Raw genomic sequence first — 18,218 nt, 5'->3', positions numbered from 1 at the left:
AAACCTTGCTTCAATGTACAATACCCTTTTCAGAAATACAAGGAAAGTGCAATGCTGTATTTTACTTGTACTACATTTTCCAGCTTCCACTTACTTATCCATCTGCAGAAGAAGACTTGGCCTCTCATGAAGATTCTGTGCCATCTGCTATGACAACACGCCTGCGCAGGCAGAGTGAGAGGGAAAGAGAACGTGAGCTTCGGGATGTGAGAATGAGGAAAATGCCTGAAAACAGTGACTTGCTGCCAGTTGCACAGACAGAGCCTTCTATATGGACGGTTGATGACGTCTGGGCTTTCATCCATTCTTTGCCTGGTATGTGATTCACCACTTTGATCTTATTTGTCTTGTGCACTCATACACAGGAATGACATTAGATCCGTCCACACTTACTGCACAAAAGGGCTAGAGAAGTTCTGTGTATTTGTACTCATTAAATGGCATTTGCTTTTGAAATGTGATCTGTTTCCTCTTGCTTATTCCCTCAGCACAACTGGGTATTTTCTTATACCCTCCCAAGTCGATAAAAACTGACTAGTCGTGCTTCTGCTGTGACACCTCAGCCGGTGAAGATAATAAAGGTGCTCTCTTCTCTTCAGTCTGATTTCTCTCGAGAGGTCAGTAGAGAGATTGAGTCAGACACTTCTTCCCTTCTACTCTTCCAGTTTTCTATTTCCTCTTAATTTCCTATTTTAACCTTTTTAAAAATGGAAATTTTTTTTTTACGTTTTTGAAAGCTAATCAAGACCTTTAAGACTATGATTAACATTTTGGTTTCTTTTAAAAACATAAGCCAGTTCTTTTAAAGGAGGCTGCATTCTTTGATTCTTTGCAGTAAGTAGATATCAGGAACACTTCAGAAATTAAGTAGACAACTGAAGTTTAGTTATGATATTCCATTCCAATATTGAGGGTAACTTTTCTTATTTGTTTTCTGCTCTTATTTGGCACTCTTTCCATCAGCTTAGGTCATTATGTTCTTTATCTTTTTTCTTAAATATGACAATAATCTTTCATACCCATTTTCTCTAAGGGGCTGGTGGCTACTTAAGACAGCTGTGCCTTTGCTCATGATGAGACTCACTCTGGCTATAAATGTTAAGGCAATATATGTTTTTTTAAATCAGTAAATCTTTATCATTCACTTTGATCTTATGAGTATAGAAGATAAGATTTTTAAAATATTTGTCCCATTTTGGGGTTTTGGTAAATCATACCATTTCTCTTGACACAAGCTTTCCAGAAAAATACATCTTCTTTGAACTTTTCTATAGACTTATTAAAATTAATCCAGCTATTTTTGCTAATTAATCTTTCTGTGAAGGTGACCACTGTCTCAGAAGCCAACTTATAGCTAGAGTGTCATGTGAATAAAGTATATTCAGAAGTACTGTTTTTTTAAAAAAGTCTGTCAGTTATTTTACCTTATGCAGATGGTCTGTGACTTATGATGGGTCCACTTAATGTTCTTTCAACTTTCAGTCGGAAAACTTTGAATTTTGATCTTTTGTTAGGGATATGCAGTAAAATACTCTCCTCAGGCTGGGCAGGGCAGCAAACCATACTCCCAGTCACCACATAATCATGAGGGTAAACAGCTAATAGAACCATTCTGTTTTTTACTTCCAGTGTAGTATTTGATACATTATGAGATTTTCAACACTTTATTATAAAAGAGGCTTTGTTTTAGATAATTTTGCCCAATTTCTTTTTGGCTTAATATAAGTGCTATGAGGATGATTAAAGTAGGCCAGCCTAAGCTGTGATGTTTGAAAGGTTGAGTATATTAAATGCATTTCTAACGATGTTTTCATCTTAAGATGGTTGTATCAGTATATAATTGAGGAAGATATATATACAAAACTCTAAAATTTTATTAAATTATTTTTTCAGTAGCTTACTTTAGAATTTTTTTTTAAACAAGATACGATCGCTTTTTTTTTTTTTTTTTTTTTTTTTTTTGTCTTCATTTTTTGGCCATACCCATGGCATGTGAACGTTCCCAGGCCAGGGACTGAACATGTGCTACAGCTGTAACCAGGGCCACAGTAGTGACAATGTCAGATCCTTAACCTGCTGTGCTACAAGGGAACTCTCGATATGGTCACTTCTTAAAGAAAGATGAAGTTATCTTAAGCAGGGATACATTTTTCATGGGAGGATTTTTAAGCACACACCTAGGAAAACTTAGGTCTGAGTTAAGTGCTGACCATGTAGGTTTAGAATCCACTTTAAAAAACAGATGGATTAGAGGATGGTGAGTCTTCACTGTTGTGGTTTTAATATTTTATGAAATAAATTTAAGTTTTATACCAGTATAGCTACAGTGAGAATTAATATTGGAATTGACAGTGATACCTGGGGCTGGACTTTAATTCTGTCATTTTCACACATTATCTTAGTCTTCCAAATGGGGTACATACATGAGCGTGGTTTGTTAGCCTAATTTCTCATTTGGGGGAAATAATTTCTTTTCCTTTTAGTTGGACAAATAATTAACAAATAGTAGATACTTTTGATTTCTTCTATCGCTTCCTATGGTTTTTTTAAGGGCTAGTTTTCTAATTTTTCCTGGCATCCATTTGCCATGAGGCTACTCTTGGCTGCTTTATTAGAATAAGGGCTAAATAACACCTTCGCTTCATTTTTGCTTCATTTGAATTGAAAAAAAATTATTTCTTAAAATATGAGGTGCTTGTCTTACTGAGTTCATTGAGACAATTTTGTCGCCAGTTGTTTAGAGAACATTACATATAAAGCAGACTGCTTTATAATTTAGAATTGCCTGGCACTGTATTAAGAGTCTGCTGAAAAGTCTCTGTTTTTCTTTTACTGATTAAATGGGAGTATTTTAAATTGCTTTGACAGGCTAAATAACAAGCTTACTTGCATGATCAGTTATATCTTACTTCTCAGAGTTTTTTCTTTGAATAATGCCTGTAGCTTAAGATAAATCATATGCCAGAAAATGCCTTTATCTTCCTTTTCTGTGCTCCTCTGGCCTTTGCAAACTTCTTATTGAGGAGCCTCTTTCAGCTCATTCAGGGCTGGAATTTTTTTTTTTTTTTAACCCCTGAGCTTTTCTAATGGTGTGAACAAACTTGTAAATTTTGTAATTTCTTGCATTTTGTTTCTTTCTAGTTGAAGCTAGGTTTCCCTCTTTCATCAAGGCACCAAATTTGTTCTTAGAGTTTTTCCTTCTCTTTGAATAATGTCATCTTGTGAACTGTCTTGCTGGGATCACATTAGAATTGGTATGCAGGCCAATCTCAGAACTGTTACTAGAGTGAAAAACTATTGTCTTCTAAATTTTTGTACATTGAAAAGTTCTTTATAGGAATGGTTCCTTTTATTTTCAATCTACTGTGGTTATCTTCAGCTTTTCCTTGATATAGTGAATTATATTTTGCAAAGGTCACTTTAGTCTGTATTTGTTATTCTGTGAATCTGTAGTAGATTTGGTTTCTCTAGTTATTTGGTAGGTATATAAAAGTAGGAATTGTCTAAATACACATGACTGTGTACTGGTTTCCATAATACTGAGACTTGTTTATTCTGTAGTGTAGATGAAGGTGACACCTTTTCACCATCCTTACAGAGGTTATTTTTTTTGTGCAGTTATTTTTGTGTGGTGTGTTTTTGTTTTAGATTTAGCAGGAAAAGTGACTGGACACTTGTAAGGTTCAGTTGGGACCCATGTCCAAGTGCACAGGTCCATGCCCATCTTGATGGCTGCTTCTGGTGACATAAAGCTGGCTGAGCTGACTGGTTGCTGTAGTTGAGATATGTTCTGTAGTGTTTCTGGGATGCCATCTGTTTCACAGAAGTAGATTCTAAATTTGTCAGAAACTCATAGAACTTGAGCTGGGTATACACCTTGAGCATCCAGATTAAAAAAATTTTTTTAAAACTTTCTCTAGTAAGTTTTGGGAAGCATATTTGCTTCTGCATTTTTTTCTTCCTTTTTTAAGTCACTTCATTTTTTTCATTTCTGTATTAATATATAAGTACCCCCTTTTTTTGTGAGGAAAGTTATGATCTAAAAGAAAGAAAGAAAGTAAGAAAGTTGTGATCTAAAATTCTGAAGATAATGCATTCCTGTTTGATCATGTTGTTTCCTCAAACACTTTTTGTTCTTTATTATCTTGCTAACACATTTATTGTCCACCCACAACAAGACATTTGAAGATGGATCCGATAATTCAGAGCAACAAGCACATACTGTGTATTTCTTCATGGAAAACTCCATGTTTCTATTCCCAAATGTAGCTCTTATGGTCCTCATTACTTCTTATTGCTCCCATTTTCTGAATCTGAGTACATCCTACGCTATCTTTCGCTCTCTTCTTTTTCTTTCCTGTGTTCTTATAAGTAAGACTGAAGAGAGAAGAACATTAGTTTTTTCATAGAAAGAAGGATGAAGTCATAGTTAGATGCAAGATTGGTCAGTTTTTAGCTGTCCAGTTTTGAGAGCTACCTCTGGGAAAAGAAAAGGGGCTTTTCTATGGTGAGTAATCTCATTTTAACTATATAGTTTCTTTTATATGGTAAGTGGCCAAAACCATAAAAATTTTGTGTAAGGTGCTTTTGAAATGTCAGTTTTTAAAAGTCTGAGAAAATATTAAAATAAAGAAATTGAGGAGTTCCTGTCATAGCTCAGCAGAAACGAATCTGACTAGTAACCAAGAGGATGCAGATTTGATCCCTGGCCTTGCTCAGTGGGTTAAGGATCTGGTGTTGCCATGAGCTGTGGTGTAGGTTGCAGAAATGGCTCGGATCTGTGTTGCTGTGACTGTGGTGTAGGCCAGTGGCTACAGCTCTGATTGGACCCCTGGCCTGGGAACCTCCATATGCTGTGGGTGCGGCCCTTAAAAAAAAAAAAAAAGAAAAAAAGATTCGAAATTGAAATTATAAGTTGAGCATTGTAATGCATTTCAGCAATAGATTGATAACCTCAGTTTTGATGAATTAGTTCTGCCCTGAATGAATAAAATGTTTTAGATGTGCTTGGTAATTGAAGGTTATAAATTAGAATAAAGATAAAAATGATGAAAGTGGCACTTGAAAAAATATTTCTAAATTGTTATTTAAATGGAAGAACATTATATTTTACTCTTCTGTACCTATATGTGAAAGATACGTTATTCAAAGAAAAGTTCATGAGATATAATAACTAGTTAACCCAGGCTTGTTTTATGTGGGGCATGCTTTCAGATGACAGCATTGTCTTTCTTATGAAGGTATGTTATATCTGGACTGATCAATCTGTACATTTTACCTGACTCTTACTAATTATTTCTGCAATATTCTTTTTAGAACAAGAATTCCAAGGAAATTGCTTTATCTGGGTTTTGAATTAATTCTTATTTTTAGAATACTAAGAAATATTCTCTTCTTTAGGAATCAACCTGAGACTACCACCAGTAAATTTCATTTGTTCCTAGCCTGTATTTCAGGTACTCAAACCCAGTGAGAACATAACTGTTAGGAATAATGTCTAATTGTTGTGTATTAATTCTAACATCCTTCCTCTCATCAAATTCTAGGCTGCCAGGATATCGCAGATGAGTTCAGAGCACAGGAGATTGATGGACAGGCTCTTCTCTTGCTAAAAGAAGACCATCTTATGAGTGCAATGAATATCAAGCTAGGCCCGGCCCTAAAGATCTGTGCACGTATCAACTCTCTGAAGGAATCCTAACAGGATCACGAGGTTTTGTGGTAACAGGATTTTTATTCTTCATAAACAAATATGTAAGGTAAAGGCTCAAGTTGGCCTAGAATATTGTCACTTATCATGGTGGACAGCCAAGCACATGGGGATCTCCACATCAAAACCTGACATTTCTTCTACAGATATAATAATGCATCATACATTTTCATAGTTAGCCAACATTGGTAAAATTCATTTTACAGGTTACACACAATATTGAAAGACTTGTTATAGAGGGCCATGATATTTTTCAAAGTGTTTTACTAAATAATTTTTTTAAAGGCAATGTTTATCATTAATATAAAAAAAATCCTTAAAAGTAATTTAATGATTTACATTTCTCCTTTTTTGATTCGGTTTTCTTATACATTTTTGTACCGTATAAGTTTTCTATAGGTTGTCATGAGAGATATAATTTAGGAGTAATTTAGGAATAATTTAGGAGTCCAGTGACTGGAATTATATGCAGTGAGCTATCAGTGTGTGTTTAAAAAACATGTCTATTAGACAATTGTTTTGTCTATAAAAAGGATTGCATTCTAGCATGAATAATAATACTGATCTGGAAGTTAGAAGAGTTGGTTTCTGTTCCATACTTGACCAAGAATTTGGTATGACTGAGGAAGTTAGTTTTCCTCTTAGTTTTTGTTCATTTAGAGCAGTGGTTCTCAACAGAGGTCAGTTTTGCTCCCCAGGGGACATTTGACAATGTCCGGGGACATTTTGGTTGTTGTAGGTTGGGGTGGGGGAAGGTTACTTCTGATATTTGGAACATAGCCTACAGGGATGTTGCAATTATCCTACAATGCACAGGATAGTCCTCTGTAACAAAGAGTTATCTGGTCCAAAATGTCAGTAGTGCCAAGGTTGAGAAATCCTGATGTAGGAGTGATAAATATTGGTCTTTTTCACCCAAAGGTATATTTTGGAAAAAAAAGAGACATAATAAGGAATACATTCATTATACAATGGAAGTATTTCAAATAGCATTAATATTCTGCTGAAGTATTTTTCCTGGTTTTATGCATTCTAGAAAAAGGGGGGAAATTCATTAAGTTGGCCTATAAAATAAGGACTAGCATACCATTAATTTGATTCTCAGTATTCATAATAATTATTTTTCATATCTTTCTGCACTGATGAAGACATGATATGATTATGAACCAGTGCACAGCCTTTGCTGGCTGGACAATAGTTTGCAATGGCTATGTGGTTGGTCTTTAGATTTTTCTAGTGTGGAACATGCTGGGTCTAGCTAGAATGCACATTCCTTTCTCTTAACTGAGTCCTTGTATGCTTCCTGCAAGGCACTTGTCCAACTGATCTCTTTTGGAAAATCAGATCTAATTTTGTAGGTACATGTTTTAGGGGAAAAAAAATTTAAAGCAAAACCTTTCATTGAACAGTTAATGTTCTTCTGTTAGAATTATGGCACCAAAACAAAATTGCTATGGGAGCCCTGTAAAGTTTAAAGTCCTGGACATCAAAAATATTTTAATCTTTTTTAATAGTATTCCATTGTATTTACCACACAATGGAAGTGTTTTAATAACTGAAAGAACATACACAGTTATTTGGCAGAAGTTCAGTAAGTGGGGAAGAGTCCATGGGTTTCAGTCATTGGCACTGCTCTTTTCAAAAAGATTGTGTTACGCTAGTAGAAGACTAAAGATGTCATTAAAGACATCACAGATATTTATCTTTTGGCTTTGTGTACATTAGAGAATGTTGATTATTTTTATACAGAAATACAGCGGGTAATTTTTTTAACCTTTAGATGCCTCTCATTTGAATGTATGCTTTGTGGAATTCTTTTGTGTAGTAATGTTTAAAAAAACAAAAGATGTTTATTGATAGTTATGTGTAGGATTAGAATACGTAATATATAGTGTAAGGCTCATATTCCAGACCTACAATAGCTTGTAGTCTATGTCACATATTTCTTTATATCACATTTTAAATTATTGGATTAAAGTTTCGAGGAAAGGTTAGGTACTCTATAGTCAATCTTCATTTATTAGTAGTTAATCATTATGACAGAGTTGTCATATGTTTGACTTTCCCCCTCATCTTGCAATTTCAGAATGCAAGTATAGGTTAAGCATAAGAAGGAGTTGGTCCACTGTATGGGGGCTGAGGGACACAAAGGAAAATCTCCCCTGGAATTAAGACTTTGTCACAGATAATCCACAAATAATTTATGCAGAATTGGTTCTTTGGGGATACACTCCCTAGCAATAATGATTACCTCCCATAACAATATTATCTGTAGCCTTTAAGGTATTAACTTGGAACTGTTAGAGGTTCTCTTCCTGTTTACTACCCTCTTCTTCGGTTGTTGTGTATTTACTGAAAGCCTCTGTGCCTAGCACTGTGTTAAGTATCCAAGAAAGCATAGAAGAGGGGTTTCCATTCGAGAGCACCTTATAATCCTAAATCTTATTTATATCTTAAGAATAGTCCAGATCTTTTCTCTCCACTCAAAACATACCCAGAAGATACATTTGCTTTTTTCAAGAGTTATTTTATTTAGTAATGGCTCATTTACTTTTAATCAGTGGTTTTCTTTTTGATGCAGCTTTTCTTTCTGGATGATTGAACCATCTGAATTTCAGAATTTCAGTTATATATATTGGATATAAATGATAACACTGGGTGTCCACCTCTCTCCTGAGCTTTAAGCACAGTTTTAGTATGAAATAGATGGGGAGGTTGCTGTTATTTTCATTTTCCTTCATACTGTTTTAGGATTTGATTGAGGAGAGGGACGGACAAACAGAAAGGGGACATGGGAAGTTCTTTCTACCTTTGCTACCTAAGTTTGCATTTTCTGATTTCTTTACAACAATGCAGTCTTTTCCCATTGAGGAAGAAAATCTCTGCAAGTTTGAAATTTTATTTGCTCTAAGCCATGTGTTCCTAAGGAAGTAAATAAAACAGGATTGGTTTGTAAAAGTTTTTCCTTACATGACATGCATTTTCATCAAGCCTTCAGGCATGTGTCTCATGCAGCTTTGATGTAATAAGTGAAAGTGCTGTCCCAAAACCTGTCACTTATTAAAGTTTCTGGTAATTTTTCCATGATGGTATTTTTAATTTGCTGGGGCATCCTTTAAACAGACCTTTTTTTAAAGTCCCCATTTAAGGACTGTCCCCTTGGAGTAGAGAACCTGGAATAGGAGGAAAGAAATGTTAGTGAAGAAGCTTGAGAATGGAAGAAAGGCAGACCAGAAACCTGCCACTTTGTTAGTTTATCCCACTTCAACACTGAACAAATTTCTGCACTTTTGAAGTTAATTCATGTTTTACCTAGTTTTAAATAGAAATGACTTTTTTTAGGTAGCCCATTTTATTTGTGTTTCCTTGTGTTGAAACAGTTAAACTATATGAAATAAGTATTGTTGTACCCATACCTTTGAATAATTTTCAACATAGATAATCTTCCTATATCTGGTATGATATTCTACTCAGACATTTATTAAAATCGCAGTTTTAGATTGAAATCTGTTCTAGTGCCCCAAGTCACTGACTTGTTCAATTAAATGTTATAAAGTCCTGTTATTTGCATTTTCAGGGTTTTGGTACCACCATGGCACAAGTATGGTAGAGAGGTAATATATAGATTGTATAGTCTTAGGCTGTGTTTACATATGTGTAAACAATCTTGGAAAGAATAACTGTTAAAGATGTATTTGATGGATGCTGTCCTCATTGCCATAAGGAGTGGAAGAAACCCTTGGCTTAACACACTGTTAAAATGTTTCAAAGATATATTTTCAACCAGAACAGCCTAGTCATATTTTGTGGTTTGAAGATCCTCCCCCTTAGTCAATGGCAAGAACTCAAGTTGCCGCTATGCGGTAGGCACTGGGCATTATTGCCTAAGAGCATGAAAGGGCCTCACTCCCCCTCACCTCCTCTAGCCTCAAGTAAACTGTGTGAAAACTTTCTTAGACCTTTGCCTGAAGATCCCTACAGAAGATTTTATAGTGGGATTAATTCTAGGGAGGTAACTGAGACAGGACTTTGTAATACCTAGCAGTCATGTCTCCATGAACCCGCTGGGCAGTGGAAACTGACCATTTATGCACAGTGTTTCCTCAGTCTTTTTCCTGTGCACCGCATGTTACTATAACTGGGCTTTGGGGAAGGTTTTCTAGGGAAAAGGGTGGGGAAGTGGAGGGGACAAATAGGAAAAGCATTCCAGATCCAAGAGGATAATATAGTTAACTAAGGTCGTGTAGCATAGATATGGCCATCAGTGGTTCAAAATAGTAAATTGTAATGGTTGGATCCCAGTTAGAGCAATAAACAGGGTATGGCTTTTTTTTTTTTATGTCAAGATTTACCTATAATCATAGTCTTTCATTCTCTTTATCAAGTTATCTTGCCTTTAGGAGTGTATTAATAGTTCCAAGGATACATAAATTGGTGATTTCTTTTTCTTTCTTTCTTTCTTTTTTTTTTTTTTTTTTGCCACAGCATGTGGTAGCTTAATGTGGGCTCTCAGTTGCCAGACTAGGGATTGAACTCAAGCTGCAGCAAAGTGCCAACTCCCAACCACTAGACCACCAACAAACTACCTATAAATTGGTGGTATTTGACTTCTGAAAGAGGTGACTATTATAGTGGAGAATATCTGTCAAAAACTGAAAGGTTAATTGTTATGATTGAGTTATCAGAATTATAGAGGAGAAAGTATCCATTTTTAAATACTACAGTTGAATCAGTCTTGTGGATTGTTACAAAGAAAGTTGTTTTTAAGATAGTATTTTGTTAGGCTGTGTCTCAGTGTAAGAACTAGATGACTAAGATAGGGTTCTGTTTATTAGTGCAGATTTCAGTAAATACAAGCCTACCTCTATTTCTTTGATGCACAGTAGTGTGGGTCATGAAAAGAACTGTTTAATCCACATTCATCAATATTGTTATTTTCTGAATCTATTTAGAGCATTTTATTTCATCTTAGTAATTGTGATTCAATTAAATAAGCACAAACACAGTATTAGGGAAAGTAAATATGCAATCTTAGTAAAATTAAATTTCAGCCTCTTGTATAAGCTGTACATCTTTTAAAAAATTCTTTGGGAAGATATTCCTCTTTTGTTATAAGTTCATAACATGTCATTATATAGTTTCCCTTATAGCATTAATATAAGCCATTTCTTTAATAAAAAATATTGAAAATTATATTATCTTCTTTGGAAAAAGTTTCCTAAATTTTTAAGAATTTAAAAGTTTTACATATTTTTCAGAGCTTAATCTATTTTAAAGTAATACTATGAGAAAGCTTTTTTTTGAAAGTTGAAAAGCACTAATACAAATATAATTATTACCATCATATTCCAGAGCAGAACATCTGCCTTTTCCTGAACTGTCACTTTAGTACACATACATGGAAAGGGAGACCTGCCCTCCTTTTCAGATCTGAAGTCCAGCTTCCCTAATGAAAACTCTCCCATTCTTCTCTAACACATGAACTCACACCTCATAAGTGCCATGTTTATGGACACTTTTGGTAAATGTTTTATTTTTTCCCTTTTTATAGCTTGTGAACATTTGGTTTTACTTAACATGACAATTTCAGCCTCGAGTATTAGAGAAGAGGTACATTAGAAAAATATTTTTGGAATTCTTGCTGTGGTGCAGATGGGTTAAGGATCTGGTGTGGTGTTGCAGCTGCAGCTCGGATTTGATCCCTGACCTGGGAACTTCCATGTGCTGTGAGTGTGACCAAAAAAATCATATATATATATATATATATATATATATATATATATATATGTAAAAATCATACATATTTTTTTTCCTACTGTCCTTGAAAAGTACAATTGCTTTCAATGATATTGGTGGTGTCAGTACAAATCCACAGAAAGAAAACCTGTGTGAAGTTTTAAAAATGTATTGTTTAAAAGGAGTAATGAATGAATTTAATTTGGAAAAAAGAAAAAACAATATAAATTTAAAGCCCTATTAGGCTAACCTGGTATAATTTTAAATGTAAGAGTAATAAAATAAGTCCTTTTAGACTACCTATTTAAATTGACTCCAGTTATCTTAAGGATGGATAGTAGCCATCATTTACTGACTTAAAAGTTATACTTTAGGGACTGTTATCAGTGTTAAATCCTTGATTTTGTGGAGCTTTAATTTATGGAGGTGAAAAAGTTGGTATTTATAGAGAAGGGTGGGGAATGGTAATGAAATGAACATTAACTATTTTAGAAAGGAGGAAGTTTTTTAGTCTTGCTTCAGGCAAACCAGATGTGTCCATTGCTTAAAATCTTTGGAATGCTTGTGTTAAAGTCATTTTGTTGGAGTTCCCATTGTGGCGTAGTGGAAATGAATCCAACTAGGCACCATGAGGTTGTTGGTTCGATCCCTGGCCTCACTCAGTGGGTTAAGGATCCAGCGTTGCTGTGAGCAGTGGTGTAGGTTGCAGACTTGGCTTGGATCTCGCGTTGCTGTGGCTCTGGCATAGGCCGGCGGCTACAGCTCCGATTGGACCCCTAGCCTGGGAACCTCCATATGCCATGGGTGCGGCCCTAAAAAGACAAAAAAAAAAGTCACTTTGTTTTAGGTAGTAAATAATCTACTTTGGTAGTAAATAATAGATGAACATAGTAGTTAAATTAACATGATAAATGAAGATAAAACACTGGCTAGGAAACTGGGGTTTTACTTCTGGTTGGTGGATTAGCTATTTGTGACACCTTAGGCAGTTACTTAGTTTTTAACCTGTTTCTTTCTTATTCAGAAATAAGAGAACATGTACTACCCAAAATGTTGATTTTGCTTAAATCATCTTTATGCTTACATAAAACTATGATTCTAAGTCACATAATGGAGTATTTTTTAAAGTTGCTCCCACTTAATTCTCTTAAGTCTCTTAATTTCCTTTTTTAATGATTCATTTTATATTTAAGAGCTTTTGCTAAGAGATCATTATTTATGAAGCATCTACTTCCTGGGTCACCCACAGTCTTTGTTCTCCTAAGGATAAAGATAGAAATTTCACATAGACAGCAAAGGAGGATATTTTTCTTTCTAAATGCTTCTTGCTAAACCACTGGACATATGAACTCATCTGAATATTGTTATTCATGCATTTATCTATTCATTTAGCAAACCATTTGAACACTTACTATGCAGTGTGTGGTATACCTGACTTAAGGAACTAGTAATAAGTAAACATAATCCTCCATTTTTGATTGTGATTTAAAGAAACATGTACATAATTATTATTACATAATGTACTGAATGTAAAGTTGGAACTGAGAGGGGATTTTTATGCATTGGGTAAAGGATTAGGCTAGATGATATCTAATGGGTCTGAGTGAATGAATCATATGACAATTCCTATAACACATTTCCACTTACTAATCCATCACCATATACCTGATTAGTTTACAAAATTAAAGGTACCTACCTAACATTAGGATTTACATTTTGAAACTGTTGTGACAGCCCGTATTTCTCAGAATTATTTGGACACTTGAATCTATTCCAGAGGTGTTGCCATGCAGGGTGTGAACAATACAAAGGAGCTGATGCTGACATACTATATACATTTTGAACTCTGAAAGCTTTATATCCAGTAGTAACAGTGCAGTAACTTTCAAAAACTGAAAAATATCAAAGGATCTTGCTGAGCAGGTTTGGTTTTTATTTTGGTTTTTTGTTTCTTTTTAAAGCAAGGAAGATTGCATAAACTTTGACTATCATTAAAAGTATTTACTTTTTAGAAAGCACACTTATATTACAGAGTAAAAGGGTTTTTCCTTTAAAATGCAGAACTGGTAAACAGTAAAACAGTTCCATGGTTGTAGCTTCAATTGACAGGTATTTGGAGAGTAAACACAGAGTGGGAGAATGGATTAACTAGATAGGAGGTCCCTTGCCACCCCGGGAGTCTGTGAATTACATTGTAATTCCCACTGAGGCAGCTTTACATATTAATGTCACTCCATACTGACATTCTCCACAAAGATACAAAATGAAAATATATTTAAAAGATCTTTAATGCATCATAATCACAACCTTTTAAAGCAGGAAAATGTACAAATAAGTCTTAGATTAGAATCTGTATTAAAGTGTTTGTAAACAGGAACACTAACATCCAAGTAACCAGATAATCTGGGTTTAAAATAATTTTCCCATGGTACTGGTTAAAACTTTGAAACTATTTTAATTCACTTAGTTTTTCAGATATTTTATGCTGTAAAAATATTACATACTTTTTATATGTGTATTCTTAAATTTTAAAAAATCACTGGGAATGGGCAAAGATGGTATAATTTTGGACGTCTAATTTCCAAGACATTTAACTAGATTCCTAATTGCCTCATTCAAAAGCTTGGATTTTTGTTTTCCCCATAGGAAAGGCCAAATTAAGCTCCAGAGACTATCCTTGAAGTAAGGGGTGATCTTGTGGTAAAGGTTTGGAGTTTTAGGCAGCAGTGTGCAGGCATTTCAGGCCTCTTTGTTGAATTAGTGCTTTTTGTGTTCTTGCTTGTCAGAAACATTCTCTGTTGTTGATTTAACAAAAGCAAATTGTGATAAACTGTTAAAAATTTTTTTGATGCTTCAAGCACATGGTTAACTGATTTTTTAAAAATTCCTCCGTTTGGTTCCTCCCACTATCCTAAATAGGACTTTCATATTATTAAAACCTCAAACACTGATCCACCCAGGATGAACTAAGCATCACCAAGGGGAAAGAAAACATTTTTTATCTTTACAAAAAACAAATATTAAGATTATATATATAGGTGTATTCTTTATGTTGGATATTGTACTAGAGTCCTCCTTACAGGCAATGGAATAGTTTAGCACCCTTAGCATTAGCATTCCTAGATTGGTGTCTGTAGCTACAGTTTTAAAATGTATAACCTGAAAATGAAGTTAATTTTGCATTTTAAGAGCACACCATGATCTATGTAAAAAGATTGTCCATTTGGTGTATTTTTTTAAAAAAGAGAAAGCACTTTCATATTAACAAGTAGCATGTGTATGAATTTTAAATTTTCATATTTGTTGTGTCTGTATTCAGTGAAGTAAAATTGAACATTCAAATGTTTGTTGATGGCAACATTAACTGTTAAATTAAAGCACCTTATACTCTGCTGCTTAAACTTGCTTGTAATTGCACCTTTGTTACCTGCACATTTTCACACAGAATATTGTTGTAACATTGCTTCATGTGGGTCTGGATGGAAGGTTAGTGGGCCTACAGGATCATTTATTTATATTGTTTATATTACAATAATATATTGTAGACCAGTTGTAAGTTCATTTCTTTAAAAAATAAAAGCCTCTTCCATTTGGCTGGTCTTTTGAATAATTTCTTTCTATTTTTAAGTTTATGGAGGGATGGGGAATCCTCTAAGTAAACAAATAGCTTAATGAGAGGCTTGAAATAGTTATTTACTTTTCACATTTAAAATCTGAAGAAGGTAGAAGTCTTTTTTGTTTTTGTTTTTGTTTTTTTGGTCTTTTTGCCTTTTCTAGGGCCACTCCCGTGGCATGTGAAGGTTCCCAGGCTAGGGGTCTAATCGGAGCTGTAGCCACCGGCCTACACCACAGCCACAGCCACACGGGATCTGAGCCACGTCTGCGACCTGCATCACAGCTCATGGCAATGCCAGATCCTTAACCCATTGAGCAAGGCCAGGGATCAAATCCGCAATCTCATGGTTCCTGGTCAGATTCGTTAACCACTGTGCCACGATGGGAACTCCTACAAGTCTTTACTAATTAAGTAAAATACATTTTTAAATACTTCATTCCCATGTATGGCCAATTAAAAAGCAATACATTCAGAAGGAAAGTAACACAGAAGTAGAACAGGTTTAGACACTAACAAATTAGATAATATCTATGTGGTTTAACCCACAGAGTGATTTCAGATTATTCAGCCATTCAGATTGCTTCACTTCAGTAGTTCTCAACTGAGAACAATTTTGCCAACTGAGGGAAGCCTGGCAATTTCTGGAGACATTTTGATTATAATGACTGGAGAGGGAATGAGGTTCTGCTGGCACCTAGTGGCTAGAGGGCAGAGATGCTCCTAAACATCCTACGGTACACAGGGCAGCTCCCATAACAAAAGATTATTCAACCTGAAATGTCAATAGTGCTGAGCATAAGAAACTCTACTTTCATGTTGTAAATATACTGCCAGTGAGATAGTTGTTGGACACGCAAATATAGAACAGATAAGTTTCAATTATGAAAATAAATCTGGGTTGTCATGGAAGAGACCTAGTCACTACTTCCAATTCTGTAGGGTGAGCAACTGAAGCTTTTCTTTCAGGAATATATGTATTAAGAACAGAGTTATATTTTTAAAAATCACTTAAACTGAATTCATCTTTCTTCTTATGTTAAAGAATATTTACACCAAATCATTTTCTTGTTCTGAGTTTAATAAAAATCTTTATTTAAGCTCATATCTGAAAAGTTGGTGGTCAGTCTCAGATTTACATAGCAATCTGTATCCAATAGTTTTCTGGGTAACACAAACATCAGTATGGCCAACCAGTATAATTTTTTTTTTCTTGCAAGTATTTTATTTAAAAACAAACACCTAATAAATAATCTCATAGCCCCCCAAAAACACATTAAAAGATACAGAAGTTTGGGGGAGGATGGGGGAAAATTCAGTTCAGTTCATTCTTTATATGTCCCAATCATTCTTTCCTGTTTGTGAAATTATGATTCTCATAGCTATAAATTTTAGTGTTAACATGGCAACATATCAGCAAGTTATTATTGATAGAGACTTTTCAGTTTGCTCCAGATTATGAAGTGTAAGTGGAATGAAGCAGCATTTCCAGTTGACAAATGGATCCACAGGTAACGCCATGTGTCTAAAATTAAGTTTGTGACAATTAAACCAATAAACTATAGCAATGAGAAAACTATTGACAAAGTACAACCATGGAATGTTCATTTCAATGTATGCTGGAATCTGTACTTTAAGTAAAAGGATAATTACTTGAAGTAGTACAAATGGTAACCAGGTACCAAGAAAACAGATAATAAACTTGGGCAAAAGTGCTTTTTTAGAGCTTAGAGTATAACTAGAGTGGGATGAAAAGGGAAAATACAGGATTGTCTCATTCATATAGGAAGTTATCCTAATAGCCTGTACCAAGCTAATAACTTTTGACCAAGAGGTTATAAAAGCAATAAACAAAATCATCACCATGGAAAATGACAGCCAGTAACTCTGAATGCTAATGTAGAATGGACATTGATAAGAATAAACATTCTGTGCCTTCAGGCTCTGGTAGATAGCAGGATCTCCCAAAACATAAGCAAGGATGGAAATCCAAATTAAAATAACTGTAAAGAAATAAAATAATTTTTGACACTTAAATGGAAGCTTGGTGGTTTTAGAAAAAGTCAAGTAATAATCTAGACAAGCTATCAGGAAAACTGGATAGTGCAAGAAGCCATAAGTAAAAGAAATAATTTGAGTAAACAGGCAGATGTGGTATTTAGTAAACCTAATGCCTAAAAGCACAAAATCCCTGAAATAGGATATAATGGAAACAGTCACTAAAAGTAAAAGATCAGTGAATGCTAGTGAAATGCAAAAATATGCCATAAAATTCTGACTGGTGTTTTTTCTTCTCATTCCTAGTGTGAGGATATTTAGTAATATTTTCCCAAGTACAATCAAGAATAACAGAGTGTTACCATCTAAGGGCTGATTTGTTTGATGTAGCTGGTACTGAAAAGAGCAGTTCTCTGAAGTAAGAATAGTCATTTTTTTTTTTTTAGTTAAATTTCAAAGGCCTGTTGCTCCAATGAAACAGTGCTTTATTTTTCATCCCTGCAAAGAAAAATGAAAACGCTGATGTTACTTTGATGTTTTAAAACTTCACAAACACCTCTAGTCTCAAAAATCTAATTTACTCCAATCATTTCCCCAAACAGTAATATATTTCTCATAATACCTATAGAAAATATATAAAGTGATCAAGAAGAATTAATGTGTATATTTTGGTCATTCTTTGAGAACTAGATGGTCCAGAACTCTCAGTTTGGTTACATATAACCAAGTTACATATAACCAAACTGTTACATGTAAATTACTAACTTCTACTAAGTACAGGTTTTGATAACTTATTTTTTTAGAAAAATGATAGAGGAGTTCCCGCTATGGCTCAATGGGATTGGTGTCATCTCTGCAGCACCAGGATGCAACTTCTATTCCTAGCTGGACACAGTGAGTTAAAGGATCTGGTGTGGACACAGCTGTGGTGTAGGTTGCAACTGCAGCTCAGATCTGATCCTTGGCCTGGGAACTGCATATTCCATGGGGTGGCCAAAAATGAAATTTTTTAAAAGGTAGAGAAACACGTTTCTCTACCAGAGCCACAATACAGCCTTCAAATAGCATGCTGATAGTAATACCCAGAACAGTACACTGATAGCTGTTAACTTGGTCCCACTCTGATTCCAGACGTTACTCATTTTTGTCTTTCTGTCCGTG

At 34.7% G+C, this 18,218-nt stretch overlaps 2 protein-coding genes across 20 annotated transcripts in view; one reads left to right on the top strand and one right to left on the bottom strand.

The window, feature by feature from the left end:
• Positions 1-15,037, top strand: part of PHC3 (polyhomeotic homolog 3) — a 91,946-nt gene extending 76,909 nt beyond the window's left edge. For 11 of the 14 annotated variants that reach the window (XM_021069778.1, XM_021069788.1, XM_021069787.1 and 8 more), the window contains 2 exons: positions 84-315; positions 5,547-10,063. In XM_021069778.1, the coding sequence (XP_020925437.1) occupies positions 84-315; positions 5,547-5,701 (387 nt within the window). In that variant the 3' untranslated portion in view covers positions 5,702-10,063. Of the gene's footprint in view, positions 1-83; positions 316-488; positions 618-5,546 lie in introns of those variants that run through there. The other 3 variants (XR_002337748.1, XM_021069777.1, XM_021069789.1) reach the window with 3 other exon arrangements.
• The window catches only part of GPR160 (G protein-coupled receptor 160), a 47,836-nt gene continuing 42,179 nt past the window's right edge, over positions 12,562-18,218 (bottom strand). For all 6 annotated transcript variants that reach the window (XM_021069792.1, XM_021069791.1, XM_013990127.2 and 3 more), the window contains one exon: positions 12,562-17,555. In XM_021069792.1, coding sequence (XP_020925451.1) covers positions 16,473-17,489 — 1,017 coding nt within the window. In that variant the 5' untranslated portion in view covers positions 17,490-17,555 and the 3' untranslated portion in view covers positions 12,562-16,472. The remainder of the gene's footprint in view (positions 17,556-18,218) is intronic.

The sequence above is a fragment of the Sus scrofa genome, chromosome 13, assembly GCF_000003025.6.
Source record: "Sus scrofa isolate TJ Tabasco breed Duroc chromosome 13, Sscrofa11.1, whole genome shotgun sequence".
Lineage (NCBI taxonomy): Eukaryota > Metazoa > Chordata > Mammalia > Artiodactyla > Suidae > Sus > Sus scrofa.
Note: the sequence above shows the minus strand (reverse complement) of the source record. Positions and strands in the feature narration are given on the sequence as shown.